The sequence below is a fragment of the Neurospora tetraspora genome (genome assembly GCF_033439725.1).
Source record: "Neurospora tetraspora strain CBS 560.94 chromosome Unknown B0H65scaffold_1, whole genome shotgun sequence".
NCBI classification, from domain to species: Eukaryota; Fungi; Ascomycota; class Sordariomycetes; order Sordariales; family Sordariaceae; genus Neurospora; species Neurospora tetraspora.
The window spans coordinates 231,583-258,702 of record NW_026944383.1 but is presented as its reverse complement, the minus strand read 5'-3'; the positions used below and the strand labels follow the sequence as shown (position 1 = coordinate 258,702).

General features: G+C 48.6%; 10 protein-coding genes across 10 annotated transcripts; 3 read left to right on the top strand and 7 right to left on the bottom strand.

Annotated features, from left to right (window-relative positions):
• The first annotated feature begins 4,950 nt into the window (after positions 1–4,950).
• B0H65DRAFT_1746 (uncharacterized protein) lies at positions 4,951–6,776 on the top strand. The gene is made up of 2 exons (XM_062821418.1): positions 4,951–5,232; positions 5,295–6,776. The coding sequence occupies exon 2, from the start codon at positions 5,309–5,311 to the stop codon at positions 6,530–6,532; it is 1,224 nt and encodes a 407-aa protein (XP_062685525.1). The 5' UTR covers positions 4,951–5,232; positions 5,295–5,308; the 3' UTR covers positions 6,533–6,776.
• On the bottom strand, positions 6,742–9,311 carry B0H65DRAFT_543494 (putative dipeptidylpeptidase III; the record flags this gene model as incomplete). Its single annotated transcript, XM_062829230.1, has 7 exons — positions 6,742–7,007; positions 7,067–7,570; positions 7,626–7,751; positions 7,808–7,860; positions 7,914–7,941; positions 8,003–9,021; positions 9,187–9,311. The coding sequence occupies 7 exons, from the start codon at positions 9,309–9,311 to the stop codon at positions 6,742–6,744; spliced, it is 2,121 nt and encodes a 706-aa protein (XP_062685524.1).
• A 4,704-nt stretch (positions 9,312–14,015) lies between these two features.
• Positions 14,016–14,833, bottom strand: B0H65DRAFT_413707 (uncharacterized protein; the record flags this gene model as incomplete). The annotated part of the gene is made up of 2 exons (XM_062823859.1): positions 14,016–14,122; positions 14,689–14,833. 2 exons carry the CDS (start codon positions 14,831–14,833, stop codon positions 14,016–14,018), a joined length of 252 nt encoding a protein of 83 aa, XP_062685523.1.
• A 91-nt stretch (positions 14,834–14,924) lies between these two features.
• On the top strand, positions 14,925–15,893 carry B0H65DRAFT_1547 (P-loop containing nucleoside triphosphate hydrolase protein). The gene is made up of 2 exons (XM_062821135.1): positions 14,925–15,281; positions 15,337–15,893. Exons 1-2 carry the CDS (start codon positions 15,015–15,017, stop codon positions 15,784–15,786), a joined length of 717 nt encoding a protein of 238 aa, XP_062685522.1. The 5' UTR covers positions 14,925–15,014; the 3' UTR covers positions 15,787–15,893.
• An 18-nt stretch (positions 15,894–15,911) lies between these two features.
• B0H65DRAFT_415351 (uncharacterized protein) lies at positions 15,912–16,103 on the bottom strand (the record flags this gene model as incomplete). The annotated part of the gene is made up of 1 exon (XM_062823980.1): positions 15,912–16,103. A coding segment is annotated over one exon (192 nt), but the record flags the coding sequence as incomplete, so codon positions are not given.
• Positions 16,104–16,770: 667 nt separating this feature from the next.
• On the bottom strand, positions 16,771–17,583 carry B0H65DRAFT_1550 (uncharacterized protein). Its single transcript, XM_062821137.1, has one exon. It carries the CDS (start codon positions 17,430–17,432, stop codon positions 16,944–16,946), a length of 489 nt encoding a protein of 162 aa, XP_062685520.1. The 5' UTR covers positions 17,433–17,583; the 3' UTR covers positions 16,771–16,943.
• A 2,158-nt stretch (positions 17,584–19,741) lies between these two features.
• B0H65DRAFT_447302 (2-oxoacid dehydrogenases acyltransferase-domain-containing protein) lies at positions 19,742–21,932 on the bottom strand. The gene is made up of 2 exons (XM_062825858.1): positions 21,420–21,932; positions 19,742–21,353 (listed from the first exon to the last, which is right to left on the bottom strand). The coding sequence occupies exons 1-2, from the start codon at positions 21,682–21,684 to the stop codon at positions 19,942–19,944; spliced, it is 1,677 nt and encodes a 558-aa protein (XP_062685519.1). The 5' UTR covers positions 21,685–21,932; the 3' UTR covers positions 19,742–19,941.
• Positions 21,933–22,091: 159 nt separating this feature from the next.
• B0H65DRAFT_1515 (ATP10 protein-domain-containing protein) lies at positions 22,092–23,552 on the top strand. Its single transcript, XM_062821084.1, has 2 exons — positions 22,092–22,677; positions 22,757–23,552. The coding sequence occupies exons 1-2, from the start codon at positions 22,256–22,258 to the stop codon at positions 23,442–23,444; spliced, it is 1,110 nt and encodes a 369-aa protein (XP_062685518.1). The 5' UTR covers positions 22,092–22,255; the 3' UTR covers positions 23,445–23,552.
• Positions 23,553–23,983: 431 nt separating this feature from the next.
• B0H65DRAFT_482121 (uncharacterized protein) lies at positions 23,984–25,268 on the bottom strand. The gene is made up of 3 exons (XM_062827654.1): positions 24,811–25,268; positions 24,633–24,746; positions 23,984–24,564 (listed from the first exon to the last, which is right to left on the bottom strand). The coding sequence occupies exons 1-3, from the start codon at positions 24,880–24,882 to the stop codon at positions 24,067–24,069; spliced, it is 684 nt and encodes a 227-aa protein (XP_062685517.1). The 5' UTR covers positions 24,883–25,268; the 3' UTR covers positions 23,984–24,066.
• An 844-nt stretch (positions 25,269–26,112) lies between these two features.
• On the bottom strand, positions 26,113–27,055 carry B0H65DRAFT_504277 (60S ribosomal protein L6; the record flags this gene model as incomplete). The annotated part of the gene is made up of 2 exons (XM_062827898.1): positions 26,113–26,661; positions 26,936–27,055. 2 exons carry the CDS (start codon positions 27,053–27,055, stop codon positions 26,113–26,115), a joined length of 669 nt encoding a protein of 222 aa, XP_062685516.1.
• Between the last annotated feature and the right edge of the window lie 65 nt (positions 27,056–27,120).

The window sequence follows — 27,120 nt, the reverse complement described above, 5'->3', positions numbered from 1 at the left end:
TAAAAAGTATATTATCGGCGTAATAGAAAATAAAGACGCCGTCATTAACAAAAATATATAATTCTTTAAAAACTAATTTAAAATCTATTATTTTAAAAGTATTTATAAATTTTTGTTACTAAAAGAATAGGGAACGTTGTAAATTATATAAAGCCTTAAATACTTTAAGAACCTTCTTTGAAATCTTATAACCTAAAAGTATATATATATAAATATCTTTATCTATATAAATATTAACGAAGGTATTAACGGCATCGTATTAAATAAATTCGAAATTAAATTAGGCGGCTATAATAATAAGAGTATAGAAAGAGTGGCTAACGAAAGTAGAAGCGTATATTTTCTACCCTACCTTTTTTATTTATTAATTTCTATAGATAATGAAGCGGGCTTTAATTTTATTAAATTTATTATTTTCAAAGAATTTATATATATATACCTATATATAATTAAGGATTTATTTATTTCGAGTATATAATTCGTCCTTATCAACCTCTAACTAAAACCTTATTTCTTTATAATTATTAAAATAAGTTTATTCTATTTATTTAAAGAGGTTGCTAAGGATATAGTAATTAAGATATTTGTAATTTTTAAACACTAGGGGAAACCAGTATTTATAAATAGATTAAACCTTATTTGTACGGACTAAGGATTTAAATTCCCCTTTAGTAATAATTTTATTATTGTAAATAAATTACTATAATTCTACTTTCGTAATAGGTTTACTATAGTATACTACTATAAATTAATAAATCTACTAGTATTAAAGGCGGCCTTTTAAAGTTCAATGCTTTTATAAATCTCGTTTTTAATATGGGGGTTAAAATAGAAGCCAGCGAAGAAAGAGGCAAATAGCAGTCGGTTTAGTAGCGGCGTATTTAAAAGAGTAGGATTTCTATTATTAAAAATAAAATTAAGAAATATCCTTTCTATGAGGATATTCGAATTCTTTAGCGGAGGCTTTAAAAATATATAGTCAATTTCTCCTTTTTAATAAGTTTAGTTAAACTTTAGAAGGGAGCCGGGTATATCGTACGTTTAAATATTTTTAAAATCGATTTGGCTACCGATGAAATTAGGGATTTTTAATACTAGAGCCGTCTAATTATATTTTTAGAATGATATAGTAAATTCGTTTGAGAAAATCTTTAGGGATTACGCTTCGATTAATACCTCCTTAGAATAGAGCGTATCTTCGTTAAATAATACGCTACGGGTATTAATAATCGAATTATTAATAGGGTTCTAAATACAATAGATTAAAGAAGTAGCGTAACTAATTAAGTAACCGATTTAGATTTTAGGGTTTATTTTCTAGCGCCTTTTTTTTTTTTTTAAGTAGCTATAATTATAGTATATACTTTATAACTATAAATACGGAAGTATATAATATTTAATTTATATAGAATTAATATATTGAATCCGTCTCATTTGGTAATAAAAGTATAAAAACGCTCGTATAGGAATCTTTAATTATAGAAGAATCTAGGGGACCGATTAATAAAGTAGATTATTATAAAAATAATTTCTAACTATAAATCTTTAACGAAATAAGAATTTTATATTATCGCTCTAAACTTTTCTTTAATTATACTTCCTAAACATTCTACGCTACTATTCTATATTTAAATATATAAAGTAAAGGGTTTAATAATTATACTTCTAAAAGCGAAGAATTCTTTTACTGTATAGGACCCGCTAATTTTATTATTATATTCGATAACCTTTAGTTAGATATTATACTGAATATTTAATATTATAAAGAAGTCGTTAAAGAAGGAGGCAATAATAGTAGTTTTATAATCTATTATATCGTAATTTTAAATATACCTGGTATATTTATAAATAATAAAGATAATGTTAGAATATTTTTAACGATTCTTTATATAATTAAGAAAATTTATAATTAATTTCTCTCTTAGGTTATTACTATAATCGCAGGGTTTATAATTAATTTATTATTTAATTTTTAATAAAATATATATATTATAATATATAGTAGAAGGACCTTTAAGACGGGTATTGATAATGTTAATAAAGTAGTCGAATTTTTAAAGATTGTAATAATTAAAGCGGTAATACTAAACAATAGCCTCTTTCTTATAATACTTATAGCTGTTAAAAAAATTAAATTAATTATATTGTATAAAAAAAGCACTTCTAAAAAAAAAGGAGAGAAGTCTTCGAGGACCGTTTAATAATATTACGTCGTAAAACGGTAAAAGAAAGAGCGATTTAGGTTTCGAAAATAATTATTAAATAATTATTAGTTCTAATAGAAACCTTTCTTATAAAGGAGGTAAAGAAAAACGAAGTTAATTATAAAATTAGAATAAAAGGCTATATTATAGAGACGAAGTTTTTTAAGCCCTTTATATCCTTAAATTATAATATTTATATCCTTATATCTTTTAATAAGAATACGGGAGTCTCTAACCTAAAGATTGTTATTATAAAGAGCGTAACGAAAATTAATAAAATAAGTAATTTCGTTAAAAATATAAAAGGAGCTACTAAAATCGAAGAGAACGCTATTCTTAAAAAAGTACGGTTTTAAATCTCCTTCTCCTACTTAGAGAGTTATTTAGTAAATAACCATTTTATAATTAATTATTATTTCCTAAATACTTTCGCTAGAAAATTAATTATTTTTATTACTATTACTATTCTACTTAATCTCCTACTCAAAGCGGTTAATTTCTCTTTTTGATTTTAAATTATTACAAAAGTTCTTTTTAACTCTATTTTGAACTTTCTTAATAAGCTTTGATCTAAGATTAATTACTTTAATAGGGAATAAATACTAGTAGTATTTAATTAAGTAGAGACTCTATTAATACGCTTTATAACAAATAATTAGGGATATTAATAAAGTATTTATAACTGTAGTTTCGCGCTTCTTCTTATAATAATTTTAAATCTTATTAAATTACACGTCTTCGTCCTTAATACTATTATCCTATAAACTATTAAAAGTTAAACTTATACCGAATACTCCCCTATAGCCCTTAGTCTTATTAGTACTAATAGGAAGTCGTTCATTCAATCCTTTATAATAGAAATTCCCGGATATTAAATGAAAATTAAAAGTATTAGCTGTAATTTTCTTACTAAAATATTTAAAAATATTAAATATTTAAATAGGTTTAATTAACTATAAATAATTTAAAAAATCTTTAAACTAAGTATTAACTATAGTAACTTTTAAAACTTTATAATAAATTACATTAATTATTATAATGTCCTAACTATTTATCTACTTACTTATCCCCTTATCCCTCTTATTAGGTTCGCTTAATAATAATTTAAAATAATTATAATACTTCTAGCAAACTTGGGTTTAAGTATTTTCCTTTTAATAATTATAATTATCTTTAATATTAACATACTATTCGGTTATAAATAGGAAGGATAAAAAATTATTAATTTTATAAGAAGAGAATATAAATTCTTATATCCATTTTCGAATATTAATATTATTAATTTTAAAGGACTTATAAACTTTCGTATTATAGGATTAATTAATATAATTATATTTATATTTCTATAAATTAAAGGCGGTAAAATCTATTAATTTAATCGTAGCGTTATCGGTCTACTAATTTAAGGTTCGGTTAGTCGTCTTTACGCTTTCGAGGATTTAGGGCGCTTCCGGGGCTTTAGTTTTCTCATTTATATTTATAATTACCGGGGCTAAGGCCGGAGCCGGGGGTACGTAAATAATAGTACTAATTTTAAACTTATTAAAGACTTCCCAAATTTTTTTAATATAGCGGAAGGCTATAATTTTAGTAGCGTAATTATTAATATGAATAAGTAGAGGCTTCTAAACGGCGGGCTCTAACCCTAATACAAAATTAATAAAATCGAAACCTTTAACGTAGCTAAGTAACTTATTGCTCTAATTATAAAATTCCAAAAGCTTATCGAAGTAAAGACGGTTAATTTTAGGGGAGGATTCCTTTAATAGGAACATAGTTACTTTATTAATTTAATCATTATTAAAATAATTCGAAAGGTATTGGTACGTAAATACTCGTATTTCTATAAATATTAGCGTAAAACGCAAATATTACAAATCAAACTATTAATTGTCAGAATGCATAGTTGAGTCAAAAGTGGGTAAATTTCTGTATTGATCTATGTGTGTGTATAAGAGTGCTGTAGAACCAGAGTTGGGGGCTCCCAGAGTATTAGGGAGGTCTACAGCCAAATTCTGGTAGTTAGGAGGCTAGTCCTTATTCAGAGCCCTCTTTTTACTGGCTGGATTTAACCCTCCAAACTGACAGAAGGTAGGTACAAACGCTAATGGAAAGAACGATTAATATCACTAGTCCACGCCCGTACTGTGTAGAAGATATATGGAAGAATGACGCAATGGTAACCACCTGTTTCGGGAACACCAATAATATGAGCGTCTGTTTCGTGTTGGCTGTGTCTCGCCAATCAAGCAGAAACACTCGAGTACAACGCAAGGAGGCAAGGTATTCTTTCTTGGGTCGACAAAACTCCAATCATCGAGACCTTTATCCAAGTAGTCACTTGCTTCGTTACATTCCCATCTTCCAAGTTCATTGCTGTTAAACCTGTCAACCTTTTTGATCGGTTAAGTCGGCTCTTTCTCACCCCTGAAGACTAAATATTATTTGGACACTCGTCATTCTTACATAGGTACGATACGATACCCATACAAGTCGACGAGTCAAGTGAAGCAATTCACACTCGAACTTCCCTACTGCCTAAGTATCGGCACTGCTTGCTGCAACTGAACCTGGAAGGAACCCGGAAACAATCCAGAAGGAAGGAACATTGTCACAGTAAGTGTGGCTTGGGAAACAGTAACTGCTCGAACAGCTAATGATCAGCGGTTCATGATCAACAAGCAGCCAGGCAACCAGGCTGAGCTTCACCAACTACCCAACAGTTGCACACAGTTTGACCAACGGAGTGGTTATCGCACACAATTATAGTGGATTATAGTCCGGCACGTGTCCGGGCTGAGCAGACAGGCAGCAGCAACCTCTGCCGATTTATTCCCGGACTTGGACCACGTTACTTCGGCGCTGCGGCACGGCCCCGGTTTCCCGTTGCCCTTGCCTCGCCTCTCGTTCCGGTACCCGTACCCAACCCGACTCTACCCACCAACCGTGCCAAGACTGGGGAAGTAGCAAAGGTATAAGTATCACAGCCCAGCCATCCCATCCCGTCCAGAAGGGAAAGAAGATACTTGTAAGCACTTCAATCACAAATCACCTACCTACCAACCAAACCACCTCTACAACTTCATGAAGAACCCCCATCAACAATGTCAATCGCAGGCTTCCCCTACCCCTTCGAAACCGGCGGCCCCGCCTACCGTTCCAAGGTGTTAGTTCCATCCGAAGAGATGGACGCCAGAAACTCACGAGAGCCGGATTCACACACCAACCTTATCAGTCCTGGCTCCGGCTCCGGCTCCGGCGCCGCGGCCGCTCCGGTCATGGTGACCGCCGCCGAACTAGGCGCTCCCTTCCTTCGTCTACGGGGCATATCAACTGCTCATCTTCCACCCCAAGGCACTCCCCAGCAAGAGTTGATCCCCTTTCTGACTGCCCTCTTGAGGGAGTCAGTCCCCTTCATCGATTCCGTGGCGCCTAAACCTTCCAACAGACCTCAGCCTACTGCCGACCTTGGCACCGCGCGAAGCGAATGGAAACCCTTGAAAACAAAGTCATCAAAGGTAGAGGACAACGGCAACACAGTAGTCTCTCTCTACGAACGCACTCTCTCCGCCCCCGAGCTGCGCGCCATCGAGCGCTCGGCCGGCATGGCAACCAGCAATACGGACGATTCCGAGACGTGGGCCTGCCGGCGCAGCGTGCACCGCGACTCGAACGTTCCCGGGGACGGGTCAGCCAGCTGGGGCGAGTTCGTCACCTGCTTCAAGGACAAGCACGTTGAGTGCGAGGAGGCGTTCACGCCGAGTATTGTGGGGACAAGGGTGTTGCGGGACTACGATGTTGCTGGCCTACAAGTTGATGATGAGCATGGGGATAGGTATGGAAGCTTTACGATGAAGGTGGTGGAGGCGAGGCACAAGATTGGGGTTAAGCCGTTACTCAAGGATCGGGCGTTTACAGTGTTGCAGGTTACTTGTTCGCTACTTCCTTCGGGTGGTGGAAGTGCTACTGCTTCTACTGCCGGTGATGGGGGCAGGTCTGAGGACTGCGATGAGATTCTGGTCATCAATATCCCGGTGTCGGACGTTGAGAACCTTACTACCAGTACTGCGGCGAAAGAAGACCCGTTTCGAAAGGATACTGTACAAGGGTCGTATGTCAGTGTCGAGCGGATTAGGAAGTTACCAACAACAGAGAATGACGGCCAGGCACAGATTGAATGGATCATGGCCACGGCATCGGACGCTCGAGGCTCGCTTCCTGGATGGGTGCAGACCATGGCGGTACCGGGGCAGATAGCCAAGGACGTGACACTGTTTCTGGGATGGGTTGCGAAGGAGAGGGAAAAGAAGGGGGGATTGGTAGCGTGAAGGGTGGCATTTCCAGTTCTTTCAGCTGTATGTAGAGGCTTGTCAAGTGAGCGATGTCAAGGCATACGAGATGACTTGTTTGCAATAGAAATTCCAATGAACATACCAGGCTGGGTGGCTTACAATTTAATTTTGATTCCTTGTCAATGACTCCATTTGCATTTGCTCAATCACAACAGAGCCTTGATCCTATCCACAAAGCCATGCAGCTACTCCCTATCCGCCCAGCTCTGGATGATACCCTCGAGGGTGGCATCGTAGTGCTTGAGGGTGACCTTGCCAGTAGCCTCATCCAGATAAGTGTTAGCCTGGACGAACACCTTTCTGGGCTGCTTGTTCTTCAGGACGACGTCCCGGACCTTGGTTCCCCAGTATTCCAAGCCGACGCCGGACATATCGGTGAAGAACTTGGTACCGTTCTCGACATCAGCGGTCGACTTGTAGATGTGGATCTTCTGGAGGAAATCTCCGACAGCTGCGCTAATAGTTAGCCAACACCGTCCATTATTTCACATCCAACGGGATCAGACATACCCTTTCTACCGCTGGTCAGGATCTTGGAGCGATCAAGCTTGATCGTCAGATCAGATAGATCCTCCTTCTCATACTCAAGCTTGCAGAAGTCATCCTCAGCCTCAAGGAAAGACTTGAGAATGGCAAAGCGAGCCTGGCAATGGGGCTGTCCCCACTTCTGGCTCTTGGGATCCCAGAACTCGACCGAAGTGAGACCAGCCCGTGCCATGCTAAGGTAGGATGCATATAGAACATCACCAGCCTCGCCATCCATATCAGTAGTTCCGTCACCGAAGCCGAAGATCTTGAGAGCCTGGAACTCGCAGCTCAAGTGCATCGCAACAAGCTCAGCACGGCATTCTTCGTAAGCGCCAGCAAGGCCACCGAATACGGAACCCCATGTCTGACCGGGCTTGTACCAGGTCGTCACGGGCTTGCCGGTCACGGGGCTAATGGGTGGGTTAGTGTGGTCGAAGTTGTACTCTCCAGGGGAAGTCTCCTGCAGAAGCTTTCCACAGCCGTGACCTAACTCTCTGTCAGTCGTCAACTCTCAGCGGTGAAGGGACAGATGGCACCATACCAGTAAGCTCATGGAGTCCGACCTGGACCTCAAAGGCGGCGTCACGATACTTCTTGTAAATCTCGAGATCACTATCGGCAATGAAGGGAATCTTCTCATCAGGAGCCTTGGCGCTCAAGACGTTACCTGGAATTTGGTCAGACGATGCGGGTGTCACAATCAAGGTAGAACCCAGAACTTACCCAAACTGACGTTCTTGAAGCCTTCTTGTTGCCTGATATCGTCATAGTTGGGGCTACAAGCATGTTAGTACCACATTGGGACCAGAAATTTCCCGAGTACACATACATGTTGATACCAGCAGGGATACCAGATCCTGTTCCAATTGTTAGTGCTCCAGTGTATAACGGTGCTCCCTCTCGTCGTGTATTACATACCGCAGAAGGTCAAAACCTCGAGAGAGGTGAAATCAGGGGAGAGGAACTTGTCCTTCTCGAATTCCTTGGACCACGGCAACAGAGGAATCAAGCTAGGCGCAGACCTAACCAGCTCACCGAAAGCATGTGTCCTTTCCTGGTTAACAACTGCAGCGAAACCCTCCCACTCGCCACGAACACCAGCCGGGTCGCGGTAGGTCTCGATGAAGCCGATGTTGCACTCCACCATGGGACCTTGGTCGCGGATCCAGTATCTCTGGGAGTCCTTGAAGGCCTCAAGAGAACCCTCCTCGAAGGACTTGGCATAAGCGGTATGCATCTTTTGTTGAGTCTCATTCTCGGCGTTCTCAGCCGCCTTCTTGGAATACTCGGTGATGGCCTTCATCTCGGCCGCATAGTCGCCATAGACCAACTTAATGGTCTTGCCCTCAAGAGGGCCCTCAGTAATCTTGTACTCGGTATCCTTGCCAATATCACCACCCTCGCTGGGGATGGAAGTAACGGCAGAGGCAATCAGAAGCTCAAATACACCGTCCTTGGTCTTGCGCAACCTGGTGTTCTCAGGGAGCAAGCCGGTCTTCTGCATCCACTTGGCAACAGCGTCGATCTCATCCTTGGTGATATCAGGAGAGTCAGGGTAGTAAGTGGTCAGGTGACCTTCGTCCGTGAAGCCAAGGTGCAGAAGGCCGGGCTTGTCGGTCGAGAAGATAGCACCGTTGGTGGCCTTGTAATGCTTCTCAGCCTCGGGAGAAGTGGAAGCCAGGGAAGCAAAGACCTTCTCATCGCAGCGGGGGATGAACTTGGAGTCACCAAAGCTCTTATAGTTTCCGCTGTTGCCGAGGAACTGGGCAGCATACTGGAGAAAGGCGTTCAAGCCGGCCTCATCAACGCCGGCCTTCTCGGCCAGAGCCTTCCAGTCGCCCCCAGAGGCCTTGTGCAGAGCAATGATGAAATCATAGATGAACTCGGACTCGGGGGAGACCTGGCGCAGCACAATGCGGTTACCAGCAAACGAAGCTCTAAGTTTAGGTGGACTGGTGTTAGCGAGACAGGGCGGGTGACGATGATGATGTGGAGGGTGTAGGGGTCCAAGAGGGTGGGAAAGGGGGTCTATAAACACATCAACTTCCAGGAGTCCACATCATAGCTACATGTAGTGTGTAATTGGAGCTACCTGCACTTACTTGCTGATAAAGTGAGCATAGCGCTTCTGCTTGTCCGTCAGGGCGTCAAAGTGCTTCTCGACCTCAAGCCTGACGACCGAAGGCGGGGCATCGGCCAGGTACTGCGAGAGTTCTTGGGCGTTCATGGTGAGGGCACTGCGGAGACTGAGACTGAGACTGAAGTTGCGATTCAGGCACAGGTGAGGACTACAGCTACCGTAGCTTGGAGCGATGGTGTTGAGTCTATTCCTAGGAAAGGCAGATGCACGTCGGGCTGGCTGGGCCAAAATCGACGATAATCTCAGACTCAAAGTTTGAGATGATCTGAGGGGTTGAGAGAAACGCATCTGATTTGAGGCCACTTAGCAAAATAAGACGAGACGAATCCGATCTCTCCAGTGCAGTTACGGCTTCTCCAACAGCCCAGCGTTATGCACCTTCCGTCTACGGGCAAACAAGCCTCTCTTCGTTATCGTTCGATAGAGCGCCCGATAAACATCCCCGCGCACTTGCCTGAACCGTTACCAGCCGACTCTCCAACTGGCTGGCCGTCCCTTCCCCACGCTGTGCGACTAGCCGACTGACTTCGTTTGAAGCGGGGTACGTAAAGAGCTGAAACAGTGAGTGAGAATAGCAGGTTCCAGCGTCTTCTGTGATTGTAGGATTTCAGTCTCACTTCTTCACCAGCCACAGTTGCTGACAACAACCTGGAACAACATGCCGGATCAGAGTGTGACCGCCGCGGGGCTCCGGATGGAGGCAACGAGCCAACGGCCCATCCTCTTGTCAAGTTGAGGTTGGATTGAGAGAGGATTTTATAGAGCTAACAAATCCCACAGCGTCAGCAAGGACTTCGTCCGATCATCGAGACACCGATGACCCCCACGTAGGCTGTCCAAGAGTTTAGCGAGTGAGTACAACATGGTAACATTCTGTGACTCCTGGGGAAACTTTTGCGGGACTGGAGGGGCAGATGGGCAGATGTTTCGAAGCAAGTGGAAAACGTCAACGTCGATCACCGTTCTTGCATCACTCAGGAGGGTCTCGGAGGAGATCTTCTGCGCCTTTATTAAACGCAGTCTTGTCGTCTCGGCGGCGGCGTGATGAGACCAAGATCCCCACGTCAGGTACAAACTGTTACTTACAGCTTACCTACTCACCTCAAGCGGAATTCCGGAACGGGACGGGTCGTTGGGCTTTGCTTGAAACTGCGGATGCCTTCAATGCCATGCTTTTCGGGGGAAAACCAACAATTTCTTCGGGACAGGCTTCCGTCGAGCCTCACATCAGCCGCCGAGAGTGCCCAATCTTGACAAGGGCTAGGTGTATGTCTACAGCGCTGTAGAGGGGGGTATCACCATCCAAATCCCATGTCTCCTGCTGGTGAAAGGACCGGCATCGACAACAGCTCCCACCAGGTCCCGGGCTCAACTTTAAGCTCGCGGCTGGACTGGCGGGAACTTAGAAACCTTAAAACGACCGTCCTCGCACAGTTTGAGAAGCGTGAGCTGCTACAAGGAGATTTCTTGAAGTGCCCGCGAGTCGCCGCGACGTCGGCGGTTGGGAGATCGTGATATTGCAAGCCGGTAAGCAGAAGATATCGAAAAGGGCAAGTTACGCGAAGCTCGCTACGCGGCAAAATTAAGAACTTGCTTTTTGGTGTTGCTGAAGTTGCCTTCTTCGAGCATCGGGATACAACTGTGCCTCTTGAGCGAATGTGATGAGCAAGGCATCGTTGATGAGTCTCCGTGACGGGTAGGCTGTACGTCCACGACTGTCCGATATCGCGAACGAAGCAAAATGTTGGAGTCTGTGTCGAGTGAACCTTACGAGGGAGGTGAGTCTACTACTTGCTCCTCTATCGTTGCATGCCCCTGCGCTACAGCGCAGTGTAGCAAGCGGCTCCGGACCAAAGCCGCGTGACCATTGAGCAACCGCATTTTCTTGAGACATGTCCAGATCTCGGGCACTAACTTGAAAATCCAAGGCCGGCTTCATTTTCAGCCAATCCTTCGTCTCCCGCATGACTGTTTGGGAAAACATTGCGTTCATCCTGGCATGTGTTTGTGCTACGTGGGCAGCGTAGTACTGTCGGCGGTTTTTGAGGCTCGCAAGTGCAAGCAGTGAGACTTCAAGATCGCGAGCATGCTTCAACCACTGATCAGTATCGTGATACAAGACCGGCAGCCTAGGACCGTGGTTGTTACCCAGTGATCACGGCAACCCAATCTAGCAATGCTACTACAGTGGTTGTGAGAGAGATCGCTTTTGGGTTTCCAGCTCCGCAGCATGAGAGCAGTCATTGACCAACGCCATGCAGAGGGCATCGCTGTACCCAGATCCGAAACCTTCAACAGGACCGGGCCAGATTCTTGTCGGCGAAGAGATAGCCGCGGTGATGATATTGACTTGTTGGCTCGATGCCATTCCCAGCACTCGTGGCCGTTGTTTGCTCCTGTCGGGGAGACTCACATGGGCTTCCGGACATCCTATTTTTCACTAGCTGTTCACTAGCAGCAGCCTATATCTCGGGAAGCCGCTCGGAGTCGGGTGCGACTTTGGCTACACTGTATGTACACTGAAGCCCAAGTGGATCTTGATCCCGAGTAGAGTTTGAAGGGAATCCGCTCTAGCAAAGTTAGCAGCGCTAAGATTTTGGGGGCACATCGGATACTTTTTTTGTTCCCTTTTGGTGACAGATCACGACCCCTGCGGTACGTTGTTAGACTTTTTAAAAGACCCTCAGGGGTAAAGTAAACTAGGAAGCCGACCAGGCCCCGAGTGTCTTGGTGAAAACTGCACCTTGATGAAGACCCATTTCTAGGGCGCCCCTTCCAGTCTTTGACGAAGCTTGTAGCGGAGTCCAAATGAGGGAAAACCAGACGAGTCCCACAGCCGTGTTTTGGGGTCGTCATCAAAACCGAGCAGTTTGGACAGGGATGCGGTAAATCATCGTCACGTCACGAGGGCAAACAGAAATAGGATCAAGGGATATATCTGGAATACGGATCGTTAAAACCGTTCTCCTGCTGCACTTTGCCGACCACTGTCCGCTTTTCACGATTACTGCGCATTGTTGCTTGATGGCATGGTGAAGTGTGATTCCGATGGACCTTGATGGTTCGATTTTCTTTTCTTCTCATGTTGGCATTTGTTTGTTCGGTGAAGTTGGAGAGGCAACTCAGCAAAAAGAGAAAAAGGAAGCTCTGAACGAAGCCTGAGGTCGGTAGGAGCAAATGGAGAAGCGATTGGCCCGCCTGCCAAGCAATGATGTAACCGGAGCTGCTGGGTTTGTTTGATGTTTCCAATTCCGCATGTTTGCGCAAGGGACGGGATCTGGGGATGTTCCCCGAACTTCGAAGGCGGTTACGAGACAGCCACAACAAGCCCGGATCAGAACCCTCAAAAGGAAAACCACATAAAAAGTTCAGAATGAGGTATGCGAATGTATAATCATCACCAAGGTCCCTGCCTTCAATTGGTCATTCCCACAATTGTTCTCTTTGGGAAACCACGATGGTCACGTTAACCTTGACTGTTCAAGCTCAACATTGTTTCTTGACAGGGAAAGTGTTTGGTACTCTCAACAAACCTGCACGCACACCATCCATCATGTTTTTTCTCTTGAGGCTAAGAGATTCATTTTGCCTTTTTATCACCATTTTCAAATGTCTGTACATATGGAGCTTCTGAAACAGATTCCACTGGCCAATGTCATCGGCTCCCGTTTATGCGTGAACCCCCAACTTCATCGACCGAATCTCGCAAATGCTGCCCCCCACGCTACGGCAACGACGTGGAGAAATTTTCCAAGCGTACCCCAGTCGTCCGGCAAGCACTCCATCAGCGCGGGTATGTAGCAGGTACCTCCTTCCATCCACTCCCCCCTTCTCCTTGGTCACCTGGTCTGATCGTGCTTTCCACTTTGAATTCGTTGCATAGGATTTTTTTTGCCGGTGGCCCACCCTGTTCAGGGCTGCAATTTCTTCCAGATGAGGTTCTTGGTTTGACCATCGAGACGCATCATCAATCCTCATCGTCGAAACAGTCAGCAACCAACAAGCACGGCATGGCCGCTGGATAGGTAGCCCAAATTGCCTGTGACGTTACGGGACTCCAACGTTTCGACGGCAGATGATGATCATCTCGATCCTTCCGCCATGATCCATCCACTTCATCAGCTTCTTTAACGATTGGGCCCCGTCACCGACAACACGCCGGCATGCCCGGCCCCGTCCCGCCGTGAGCATTCTGGACACCAACAACACCAAATACGGCAACCCCTTTTCGGGCACACTACAAGCACATGGGCATCGGATCGTGACCAACATGTCCTCAAGCTCCAGGCTCCGTCATCCCGGCCCGTCCATGTATTTTGGGTTCCGATTCCCGCTCGGGAGGGAGCCGCCGTAGGTACCTTTGCAGTTTGCACAATGGATTGCTTGAGTTCGACAACCTTCCGTGTTTGGGGCTTGTCATCATGGATCACCCCGCTGATTGACGCTTGGCAGGTAGCCATGTCTGATTCCAGGGCGGCGGGCAGGTTGCATGATGCCCAGTTTGCCAACGTGCCTCTCCTCCAGTGGTTGGCTGCCCTGGGCCGCCAGCCGATGCCCCGGATTTCGTCCCCAAAATTTCACGATGTCCTTGTTCATAGAGGGATGAATTGACCGTAACCCCCGAGTATCCGGGAAGTGGTGGCAGGCAGTCGGCACATCATTCTCCAGGGCTGTCTCTTCTACACTCTTCAAGATGACAGCATAGAGATTTGCAAACCCCTATACATACAAGGGTTTCGCACCGTCAAGATGACCGAGCTTCAACTGTGCAAAGCGTCAATATCAAACGTTTCAGTGACAGGCTTCGACGGCGGCATCGGTATCCCAGCTTGCAAGATTGCTATGGGCCAGAATAGAAGCAGCGAAAAAATGTTGGGCTGCTTCTAGAAGTCGGCCATCTTGCATTCTTCCCCACAACACACCCACCAATTTCATCCCACGCTTCTCTCCAGCAGAGCCTGCGCCCGAAATTCCGCACATGCCGCTGAGACCTCGAGCTACATCACAAGTACCCTAGACTCACACCCTCCCACGCTCTTGTGGAGTATCGCCGCCATGCTTTGGTAGCAAGTTCGCGCAGTCGCTGATGGTGTCAGCTAGATAACCAATAGGATGATTCTCTTAGTGAGCCTTTTCAATGGCCAAGCGGCCCTCGAGTTAGATGAGCAAGCAACAAGAGGAACATGTACTCCAAGTACTCGCTTGTACCCTCTCTCCCTAGCCTTGTACCTTGCTGGACTCCCACTTGTTGCCGCCGCGAGTTGGGTTTTTGGGGGTGGGGTGAGTCCTTTGTCCGCTTGCAGTCCCAGCCCAGAGGGCCAGTCGCCCAGCGGAAGTGAGGATTTGCGTTAGGTTCTCCCCATCGTGTACAGTGTACCCCAGCCCAGCTTGTCAGTCACCTGGCCAGTTTTACAGCCGGGGTGGAATACCTTGGGGTGATGGCTACAGGGTATATATGACTTACACTCTTGTGTCTCGCTACACTCTGGTGTATATAAGCTCACGCACCGGCATCTGTCCGTCCTCCTTTCTGGCTGATACTCTTTGTCTCTTGAAATCTCTTGATCTTCCCTTTTCGCAGTTGTCATTCTTCTCGCATAGCATGGCATTATTCCTCTTCAAGCTGTAACTCCAAAGACGTTGGCTTGCACCCTGAAGCATCGACCTTGTACCGATACCACCATCACCGGCACTTACATACCTAACTCGACGCCCCATTCTGTCCCATTCAACCATTACGAATAACAAGTCACTTACGCTCGGTCACCCCCAACAACACATATAACCAAAATGCTTTCGTACAATACCCCTATCTCTGTTAACGGACAGAACGCTGGACCGACCGCCGGCATGTCAGCGCGACTCCCATTAAAGACAGTCGGAAACAACGGGTCTGTCAATGGAGTGTCATCCAATGATGCGGTGTCAGGAACGGGACGGCACGCTCCCAAGGAGCAGCATATCTGGCTAGTCACCGGACCTGCTGGATGCGGCAAGAGCACGGTGGCAAGATACCTAGCGGAATCTCTGCATTGGCCTTATATTGAGGGTGACGAGGTATGTAGTGATGCGCTTCTCTCTGTTGTACTATCTCAACTAACAAAGTCAAAAGTTTCACCCACCAGCCAATATCGAGAAGATGAGCGCCGGTATCCCCCTCACCGATGCGGACCGGTGGGATTGGCTCACGGCTCTGCGCGAGGCATCAATTCGGGCTCTTGATCAGGGCAATGACGGCGTAGTTTTGACGTGCTCTGCGTTGAAGCGCAAGTACCGTGATGTCATCCGAGTGGCCCCCTACTTCACCCCGAATCTCCATCTTCACTTTATCTACCTCGATGCGTCCGAGGAGATCCTCCTTCAACGAGTCCTTGCGCGCCAAAACCATTACATGGGTGCCAACATGGTCCACAGCCAATTTGAGGCTCTTGAGCCGCCAACGCCCGCTGAGACGGACGTGATCCCCATTGACGTGAGCCGTCCTGCCGAGATGGTTATGGCAGATGCTCTGAACCAGGTTCTCCATACGATTGATGGAATCCAGAAGGACCAATCGCAATGAAGGCTTCGATGACCTGCATTGGGGGTCCAAGGGATGGGAAAAGGAGATACAATGCACAACACCTGCATATGGCGCTAAGCCCTCGAGGTTCTTGAGCGGCCTGTTTGCCCCACCGTGGCATGGCATTATCTTGGGAGTTTGATTTTCATGCTGGAATTTGTTTGGGCGTTTTGTTTCTGGGAGTTATTTGTTTCATCAGGCGTATTTGCTTGGGATGGGTCCAAAGGATATGGGCAGGGGAGATTCGCGTACTGGAAGCGGATCTTGGTTACTTTTGCTAGCATCACAGGGCATGGCAATTCGCCGAAGCTCTGCACTTTTCGGGTTGGCGTTGATGGGATGCTTTGCACACAAGCAAGCAGGAGCAGTTAGGCTATTGTTGCCATGGAGGGATAGCAATCTTTCGGGACGAGTCTTTAGGAAGCGATGGCGAGGAGTACCGTAAAGGTATGGCTTGGTTTGAGGAGGTAAACAAGCACAAAAACAATGAATATTGGTTCATGAACAGTGGATTTGCTGTTTAGCTCCCAGCGTGTCCCTTTCACTACGTCTCATGCATTAGTTCGTACGCAAGCCCGTTGCCTTGATCATTGCACGTTTGACAGTCTCGCGTTCGCAGAAGCATGCAACCAGCAGACCAGATACTCTTGCCAAGCGCTTCCGAGTCCGAGAGCAGTTCCTTGTAGCCGATATTGCAGCGAGATGTGGTCCAAGCCTTGGATGAATGCCATCCCGTTCCTTTTGGGTTGATCTGTAAATTTGGCAGCACAGCGAGTTAGGTGCATAATCCTGGAACAATAAGGTATTCATTGGATTCGAATACTGGATACAGCGTGACAATACAGAGTAAGGTATATTACATACAGTTGTTCGTCAACCTCTTTCTTACACCCCGTGTCAGTCGTTAGACGATAAACATTGCACCAGAAGCCCTTCTCATTCCCATACACAATCCGGTTACCCATCTCTAACGCCATCACCATTCCAACCCTCTAACCAAAAAAGTACCTTACCACAGTCACTGCCAAAGGAAAACATTGTTCACTTTCCAAACTCTGAACCGATCCCTCGTACCTCATCCTCTTCATCCCACATTACGTTTTCCCATCTTTCCTCCTCCTCCCCAACCGACTCTTCCACACATATATCTCCCATAATCACGGGTGATAAGCAGGCTTAGGATCAGCCACATACGGCGGCGGCGGCTCAACCCAACCGCCATCCCCATCCGGCACCGCCATGTCGTCCATGGGAATTGCTTCTCCTCCACCCCCTTGGCCTTGCCCTCCCTGTCTCTGGCCGCCGGCCCCAGAGCTTCTTCCAGCAGTAGAAGCAGCAGCAGCAGCAGCAGCAGCAGCACCTCGACTTCGTCCAGAAGCGGCCCGTTCCTCGGCTGTCAACGTCTCCCGCAACGCCTGCTGGCGCTCCTCAAGCTTCTTCTTGCGTGTCCAGCGTGGTAGAAAAATGCCGAAGAAGAGGATGGTGGAGAGGAGGATGACGATGAAGACGGCTGCGGTTATTATGTTGGATTTGGAGAGCTTTTCTCGTTTGGCGAGGGGGTGGAGGTTGTTGTGGATGTGAGAGGAGGTGGTGGTGAGGAGATTTCTTGCCCTCCGGAGCCTTGGGGCGAGTGCGATTGGTGCCATGTTGGGCTTCTTCTTTTGTTCTTTTTATTGTCTTCTCTGGGGTTCCAAACGTTTGTGTTATCGTCTGTTTGAGATGTTGGGGAGCGTGAAGGCTGAAGACGACGTCATGCGCAATCTTCTATCGTTCGTTCGTTCCTTCGTGGAATGTTGGCGGCGATGGGATTGGAGAAGATGTTGTTTGATGTTTGTTCTCTCTCCCCTTCGAAAGTGCTCGCGGGTTTCGAGTGATACACTGATGAACAGAACGTGGAGACAGGTAGGTTGGATCATATGAAGTGTTTGTCGTTGGTTTTGTTCATCCCATGATCCGCGTTTTCTTACCTATTTCTCAGTTTCGCATTCATCCGTGGTATCCGCCTTGCGCGCAAGTTTCGTCCAGGCTATGCTGTCCTTCTTGCCTCCTTTTTTGGCGTTTTGGTTTTCCGAAGATGACGTTGCTATCGAACAGCCGATCGCCAGCCAGCAGAAAAGAGGCTGAGGGGAATCTCGAGACTGGAACATGTGAGTTCTGGCAAGCACAGCCTCACTTGGGCACCATTCAGTTACCCGTTTCGCTGTTTCATGATGACCGATCTGGGCGCCAAGAGCTTTCCCTTTCTTTGCGCCCCTCATCGCTCTTACCTATATAACCCAAATGCAGAAACTCTTGTCCTATGCAGTAAGACGGTGAATGGGCAGCCGAACGAGCCGTCAACGAGAGTGAGAAAGGGATGCGATTGGATAAGTCGGATTCGGGGGTTTGGAACAGCCTCAAATGTATACGGACAGCGAGCGAGACACTGAACCGTTCAATGCCTGTTCTTAATCATTTTGCTGATGCTCACGCTCAGGCGGCAAATGCCCGTAGAGAAGAACACAGCGAGTTACGAATGCCGAGAAGCTTGTGTGACTTGAGAAGCGGTCTCGGGGCTTGTGGGTAAAATGTGAGCGCGGGTCGAGTTGCACCAAATTCGCTTATGTTCACATCGTCGGCAAGAGATACCTTTCTCTTGGCCTTGATGGGTCATGATAACTTGGAAATCGGACAACCTTTTTGGCCATTTCGATTTCATACCCTCGATCGAACACCATGTAAGCCAGCGGAATTGCACAACCGACGGAGGGAATCTTCTACTCATCAATGGACTCCAGTCGCACTCGATGATGGCCTCATCAAAAGATCTTGAAGTCACCTTTTGGAAAACCTCATGAAAGAAAAGAAAAAAGCCCGCATGCTTCCTTGGTATAACACCGGACAATATGATGCTACCCCCCAGAACCCTTCCATATTGTCTTGGTTGTGTTCTTGGTTCCCCCGCACTTTTCTCACCCACCATCACTATGTACCACCACCACCCCTTCTCGCCCGAAGCCATTCCGTCTTTCCATCCACGTCCATTCAGATGTGGACGCCGAGACATGAGAATAACCTCCCGCTCAGGCTGACCCGACTAGCTGGCCAGTCCACGACGCAAACTAGTCAACAGCTTCGCCAACAGCTTGGCTCAGCATTAACTACAACCCTAGAAAGGAAACATGAACAAAAAAACGAGCTTAGAATGAATAGAATGCCAATGGCTTTCTTAACCCTCCTTCGTTCCTCCCTAAGAAGCTGAAAGTGAGTCGGCCAATACAATGCATATGTTCAGAAGGAAAGAAGAAACAAAGAAGTATGATCACATGCAGGAGAGACAGATTCCAGATCCCAGATTCCTTCTCAGCTTCGCTCGTCTACATATGTAGGTAGGTATGTCGGACATGCCTAGCGCAGAAGCATCGTCAATCTGAAGCTCTGTACGTGGTTAGGTGCAAGGAGGTACTTCGCAACCACAAGAGTGTTACCTCTCGGTACCTCTTACATGTTTCCTGCAATACCTTCCAACTTATCGGTTGTTCGATCCGGCGTGCCGTTTTTTTTTAAAGCATGGAGTGCACGAGGAGTGAGAGGAACCTAATGGAGATCGGGGTTCTATGCAGGTTGGAGAGAAGAAATGAGAGGAAAGTAAAACTGAGGGGCAATGTTTTTTTCCCTCCTCGTTGAAACATTGATCCCGATTCACATCCGATGTGAACGGTTCAAGAGTTCCTCATGCGATTGCTTGCTCAGGGTTACCGTCCTAGGTGTTTAGCTGAGACCTGAGCGCAGATGCGAGAAGGAAGAAATGGGAATGCGTCGAACACAAACATCGACCAACTTGGAAGGCAGCTCGCAATGTGCCTCTGAAGGAATTGCAAACACTGTATGCCGGATAAGTCTGGCAAACATCTTGAACAAGAGCGTGCCTGGGGCATAGTGGTCGTAGACGGGAGTCGGACACCGAAGTGAATGGACACCCCCTTTTTAAATCTTCAAATGCAATTGTCGTGAGCAAAACTTGTCTAGGTGAAAGACTATATACAATGTAGGTATAGGTATAGGTAGTATTGATGCGCTAAGGGGTACTCAGATGATGCAAGCAAACACAGAGACAAAGTGACTGTAGACGCTGGGCTGCGATGGACTTCTTCCTCAACCGACTGCCAAACAACATCACCTGAGATGCATAACCATAACATCAGGCTCCTCAACAATCGTCCTCACCACGTCCGCCGCCCTGGCCATGGTCGCCCCGTCAATCACGCGGTGGTCAGCACTCCAACTGAAATTGCAGATCTGCCTTCGCAAGATCTTGTCTTCCTCCCCAGGTACCGTCGAGAATGCCGGGACAGTACGCATGCGACCGACGCCGAGAATGGCCACCTCCCGCTCTACTATTACCGGGGACAGGTAGGTGCCTCCGATGCTACCAATGTTGCTGACGGTGATCGTGCCGCCAGACATGTCCTGTGGCGACAGCTTACCGGCCACGGCCAGTGACTGCAGACGGGCCAGCTCGGCGGCGATACTCAAGATATTGAGGCTGCCGACGTTCTTGACGACGGGCACGAGCAAGCCGGAAGGGGTGTCCATTGCGACACCAATGTTGTGTTGGCTGCGCATGACGAGGGAAGGCTTGCCATTGTTGTTGCTATCAAGCTCAACACGAGCATTGAGGACGGGGTACTTGTAAAGGGCCATGCTGACGGCCTTGATGATGAAGGGGAGATAAGAAAGCTTGCTGACCTGGCCTTCGGGGAGGCCAGACTTGGAGAGGACCCGGTTGAGGCGTGTTCGCAACTCAACTAGGGAGGTAAAGTCGACTTCGTCGGCGTAGAGGAAGTGTGGGATGGTTAGTGACCGTGTCATGGACTTGAACATCATCTCCTGTGTCCTTGTAAGAGGTACCGTGGTTTCCTTTTGTGGGCCGGAAATCCCGACGTCGGGGGACAAGAATGCGCTCGCGGCGGCAGCGGCAGCGGTCACACCCGGCGCGGTTGGCGTAGCAGCAGCGGGGGATTGTGTTGGCGCAGAGTCCCTAGCTTGCACGAACTTGTAGACATCCTCCTTGAGCACCCGTCCATCCTTGCCTGTCCCAGGTATCTCAGTGATGTCCACGTTCAGCTGCCTCGACAAGTGCCTAACAGCTGGAGTCGCCAATGAGGCATGCTTGCCCGTCTGCTTCGTCACTGGCGACTGCGAGTGCGAGGGAGTGGGCGTTTGCTGTGCCCACGATGCCGCGACAAATGACTGTTTGAGCTCGGGAGCAATAGCTTGTGGCGTAGATGTTGAGATAGCCTCCCCCTTGATGGCCTGCCGTCCTTTCGGGGTAGAAACAGGCTCAGGCGGCGTCAAAGCCTCCACCTCCTTGTTCTCCGGACCACCCTCAACGTCGATATCGATAAAGGGCTTTCCGACCTTGGCCATCTCGCCCGCATCATAGTAGAGTTTCTTGACTACACCGGCAAAGCGACTGGTGATTTCAACAGAAGCCTTGTCACTCTGGACTTCGCACAGCTGCGAAAACTCTTCGACTCGGGCGCCGGGCTCGACGAACCATTGGATGACTTCGCACTCGACAATTCCTAGCAAAAGCTGTTAGCGCATAGTCATGGAGAAGGTGGACCGAGGACCGCTAGCTCTAGACATACCCTCTCCAATATCGGCAAGGAAGACCGGCTTAACGACTTGAAGGTCTCTCGTGGCATGGAACGCTCTTCTCGTAGAGGGTGGTTGTTGCGCTAGAGCAGACGACCTCGAGTTCGCGGGAAGGGGGCGAGTAGGCGACGAAGTCGTAGATGGTGTTATCGTGGACGTCGCAGTCGGCGCAAGTCTGCTCAGTCCCCTCCGACTAAGACGCCACAGTTCTTGCCGGCCAACGGCGCGGGAGCTCTGTCGCAAGAACATGTTCTTCATGGTGCAGACAAGTCGTTTGAGACGAAAGACCCAAGCGCAAAGTTTGTTTATTTTGGACAGAGACCTGAAGGGATCTCGCAACTTGAGGGATCACATCTCGCCCAAGACCAGAAAAAAAAGAGAAAACATGTCTCCAATACTATCCGATAACTCTACCGCGGCTTGCCGCTTTCTGTGTCCAATACTTTACCAAAGGAAGGGATACGGCGGATGTCGTTACCCCAATCAACGTCCTCAATCGATCCGGCGGGGTGGCTTGCTACGGCTTACAACCCTCGAATAACGTTCGGCCGAGAGAACCTTGAAGGCTTGGCCAGGAAACAGCCCCCGCGGATAACCGAACCCCAGCTTTTATCTTCGGCAGGGCACAATGCAGATTGCAGGCTCCATTGTGTGGTCCAGAGCGTGGGGTCAATTGATGCTCTTGGTGGGGTAGAAATGCTTGGCGCGTGGAAATTTCTAGGGACGGCGCGCGCGGGACAGACAGACTGACATCAGAAGGACCGTGACGGGAACTTCTGGGAGAACCTTGAGAGCCAGAAACAACCCGAAATACGTACCGCTACACATCATGCTCAGCCGCGCAACAATAAGAGCTAGGACGACAGCTAGCGCCTGCCTCCTATGCCAATGGAGATCCTTCAGTGTGTCATATCAGAGACTTGCCGATAAGACGCCATCACCACAGACAACCAAACCGACGACACCAGCATCAACACCAGCTTCGGCCCCAGATGCTGCTTCGAAAGATGCCGCTCCAGCAGCCACCGCGTCGCCCATCGAGGCCCTCAGAGAATCCGGCCCTCTAGCCAATGCGCCCAGAGCCTATGGCAAGGCGCTCGATACCTTCACGCCAACCCATTTGTCAAGGCCCATTGGCATGCACAACCCCCCAAACCCCGGAGAGAACACAGGCATCGACACGCGCACTCTGCAGCAGAAGAGGGACGACTTCGTTAACTATGACAAACATCTGAAGAAACGGGAGATTCTGTGAGGACCCATCCCAACCTTAGCCTAATATCTATCTTCATTGTCCTCTCAGCTTGACTAACCAGCGTTATGACATTAGCAAATCCAAAATCTCCCGCCCCTACTTCCGCGACTGGCGCAACATGCAATTCCACAAGGGCAAGACCTTCCTTGCGCCGCCACGTCTTTTCAAAGCCGACCTGTCCCTCTACTTCCCCAACTTGCACGGCCGGACCCTCGCCAAGGACGATGCCGCCAAGGTCGCCGACACCACACCCCTCCTCGAAGGCCACTGCTCCGTCGTCACCGTCTTCAGCAGCATGTGGGCCGAGAACCAGATCCGTACCTTTGTCTCCCCCGAGGCCAACCCGGCCCTGCAGTCGGTCCTGAAGCAGAGCGGTGGGCGCGCGCAGCTGGTGCAGGTCAACATTGAAGAGGACGCCATGAAGGCGTGGTTGGTTAGGCTGTTCATGGGCTCGCTGCGCAAAAAGGTGGACAAGGATGACTGGAAGAGGTATTTCTTGGTAACAAAGGGCATCACGGACGAGATTCGGGAGTCAATTGGGTTGCTGAACAGCAAGGTCGGCTACACGTATCTGGTGGACCATAACTGCCGGATTCGGTGGGCGGCCAGCGGTGATGCGGAGGGCGATGAGAAGAAAGGCCTGGTCAAGGGTGTCCAGAGGATCCTGGACGAGATGACTAAGGAGGGTGTTGGGAAGAACTATGTGAGGAAGACGGCGGCTGTCCCTGAGTTGAAGGCTGGGGAGGCCGTTGCGGCGCAATAAGCAACCTAGTATACCTAGGCGTATACATCCGTTGAAATCATGCGGATGTCATGATCCCCATTCCCCTGCTAACCTCTCAATCGAGCTCTTGCTGGAACAAGAAAATAGGGACTCAATAGGCTCGAGGTCTATGAACACCAATCTTCCTCTATAAAGGGTAGATTGAGCTTGTGAGAAAGCATGTCGGCTCATCTGGCATGGAGATGGTCACACATTTAGGCCGCCACGGATGAACACGGAGTTCTCGGTCTGTTCTGGTTCAAAGCAGATACGCGCCTGAGCCATGATTTTGTTAGCAAGAATGTCCTGGACTTTCTCCTGGGTCTGTACATTATATTACTATTTTGTAAAATCACTTTCACACTCGATCGCCTCGCAACGCCCCTGAACGCCGTGTTTCCCGCCATGCTGCCCGACAAAGTACGAAAGCCCAAGACTGAAACGGTGGGTCATGTACCGCCGTTTTGCAATAAGGGTCTTCTTGGAAGGTGTGATCCTGTCACAACTCCCAGAATCCATAGCCTCCGCCCACCAAGAAGCGAGCCGCAGCACCATCCTCGAGCAGAATTCCTCCGTTCTCCCGTTCTCTAGAGCGCTCTCCCACTTCGTCCGCCACCGCCGCTCATGAGAAGAACCAAAACATCAAGAAGCAAAACGCAATAAACGACCCCATAATAATCCCATCCCGCCTCTTCCTCGCCGAGATCCTCGTGATCAGGGTATTGATCCCCGGAACCTGACTGGCCGCCAGGGTGATGCGCCTATTGATATGCGCCAGCCGTTCCCGCTGGGACGCGAACGAGTCCTGCACCGCGTACGCCTGGCTCAGCACGCTGTCGGCCACGTCGTGGCTGCGGTCCAGCCTGCCCCGCTCGTCCAGCATGTAGTCGGCCTCGCCTTGCTCCGGGTTGGCGGCGCGGTACGCCGAGATGTCGTCGCGCACGCTACCTAGCAGGTTGGCGCGCGTGCGGGCCGACTCGAGCGTCAACCGCAGCCGAGAGAGGTCGCGCCGGTGGTCCGAGAGCTTGTCGCGCAAAAGGGAGAGGTTGTTTTGTTTGAGCGCTGATGGGGAGGGGTCCGAGGTTAGGAGGCGGGTGAGGTGGGAGATTACGGATTCGCGCTGAAGGGGCAATGGGTTAGTGGTTTTCGGATTTATGTGAGCAGCTCCAAGGGACATGTAAAGCATACCTTGTCCAGAAGCTCCTGTAACCTCGTTTCCGTATGCCTTTCCTCCTCTGTCGGCTTGGGTGGGATGTTGGTCTGGTTCGAGAACTGGGCGTATGTGTGGAGGAGCATTTCGGTCTGTAAAAAGTGTTAGTCTCGTGCTATTTCCGGTCCTCGACACCAATTGCCAGTCCAGTCATACCTGTGTTTCGAGCGATCGGGCTTGTTGTCGTAGCTGGGCCCAGCCCTGGGTTGAGGATGTTGTCGCCGCCATGATGTAGTGCTGCTCCTAAGCTATTGGGGAAAGATTGATGGATTCAGGCGCATGCAATCCGACCTGGTTTCCTGGAGGCTGGGTGTCTAGAAGAGAAAAGACTGCGCAGTTAAGATCTATAACAATTGTATTGGTAGTGTTGTGTTTGTTCAGGAGAGGTCAACCGGCGGAGGGTCCTCAACCAGAATGAACCTGGAATGGTCGTGATGATGATGATGGCAGAGATAGATGTCCCTGTGGCTTTGTTAGTAGACGAAGTCTAGTTACGTAGCGGAAGGCGCCACAGTTACATGCCCACTGTACCGTAGCGGCCTGGGTCGACTCTTCAGCTTGAGCTGCTGCAGGACAACAGAGCTGAAGATAGGGCTTTGCAGCGCATAAGACCCGACGATGTATTGTCACCTCATGCCAGGTGTCAGCGCCTCGGCACTGGCAGCTGATGCACATCTTAGGGGTCTAGGCCAAGCGTGACATCAAGGTTCATACAACCAACACGCGTGAGGTCTTCGGACCGTACCGTTCTCCCGTCTGAACAGTGAGTCAGTGACAGACATCAACAATCGCTGTGGCCGAGGGAACCGGCTCATAACCGTGACAGTGGATGATGTTGTAATTCTGGATAACCTGGCCATGAACGTGACAGCACAGATAGAGGCTGGAAGGGCAAGATGTAATGGGTTCAAGACGAAAGAAGGGTGAGACTGATGTTTACACGGGACCCATCTAGAGTGGAAAGGCCGGTAACTCAAATGGACTCGTATAGTCGTCATATATGTTCACTCATATGTACGTATAATGTGCAGTCAAACACCGACGCAATGGGAAACGCAGACTCGCACAAACAACACACAAAAATATCAAGGGCCGAATATACGGCAGGCGCAACGAATAGCATCCGTAGGTATTGATCTTCCGCTCTTTGGACGGATCCCTAATCGCGTGGTTTGGTGCGATATCAGGAGTAACAGGCTATCTGCGAGAGTCGAGTGCCTTCACGAGCCCCCTGTACATTGCCATGGGGCGTCCCCAATGTCTTTTATGAGATCGAGTTTCGCTCGTGGCCCGTATCCTCTGCAAAACCGAAAGCCGTATTTTATCTTCCTGATGACTGTAAAACCCTCATTACAGACGCCGTAATGGACCCGAGAACCGTTAACGTCCAAATGCAACTGGCCGAGCCATACCGCGAACCGCTCCCGCATGCACTCCCCTAGCACCCAAGCCCACAATCTACCACTTCATCTCGTGGGGCTTGTCACCCTTGCGGAGGGTGAAAGAAGAGGCGAGGTAGCTGGCGAGGAACTCGACCTTCTTGATGTTGGCGATGAGGGCCTTGTCGATGGCCTTCTGGTCGGCAACGCGGCTGCTGGAAACCTCCTTCTTCTGCATCACTATGTCAGCATTGTGCGCCCCGTGTTCCAGCTCGAACATGTGTGGTCGTACCTGGGGCTTCTCGCCCTGCTTGAAGAAAGCCTCCTCACCGGCCTTCTCCTTGGACTTCTCAGCGGTGAAGTACTTGGGCTGAGCGATCTCGTTGATCTTGGCCTCGTCGATGCCAGCGAGATCGACCTTCTGGGAAGTGGCGATGACGTAGCGGGCGTTGACGCGACGGAGGGGAACACCGTTGATCTTGAAGGGGCCGGTGACGAGGAGAACACCCTGGTCGAGAGCCTTGAGGAGGACGACGCGCTTGCCACGGAAACGGCCAGCGAGGAGGATCAGGACGGTGCCGGGCACAAGGGTGCTGCGGGGAGACCACTTGCGGATGGTCTTGCGGACCTGTAGAGAATATCGTCGTTAGAACATGCCGTTTTCGCAGAGTTTGGGTTTTTGGCAGCCCGTCCGCCTCTTGTCGTCGCCTCCACGAGATGCACTTGGCGGTCCAAGTCCAAAATCGCAGCAAGTGCTGCTGCCCTCCACTTGCGCCCCAGTTGCCCCCATCTCGGCCGCCAAATCGATAACCGCCATTCCGGCCGCAATTCCACCAAGTGCATCTCGCGATACTTCGCCAAAAACGTCGCAGGCCGCCCGGGAAACTTGTGCATGCACGTACCTTGCGAGGCTGGGCCTCATCCTCAGCAGGGTACCATTTCTGGGCCTTCTCGGACGAGTGAGGGACCGTCCGGGTCGCCTTGCCAAAGGTCTTCGTCTGGGGAGCTGCCGCGGACGACATTGTGTGGACTTTGGCTGGGTGGTGAGGTTAGTGCAGAATCGTCGTCAACTCACTGACTGCTGCTC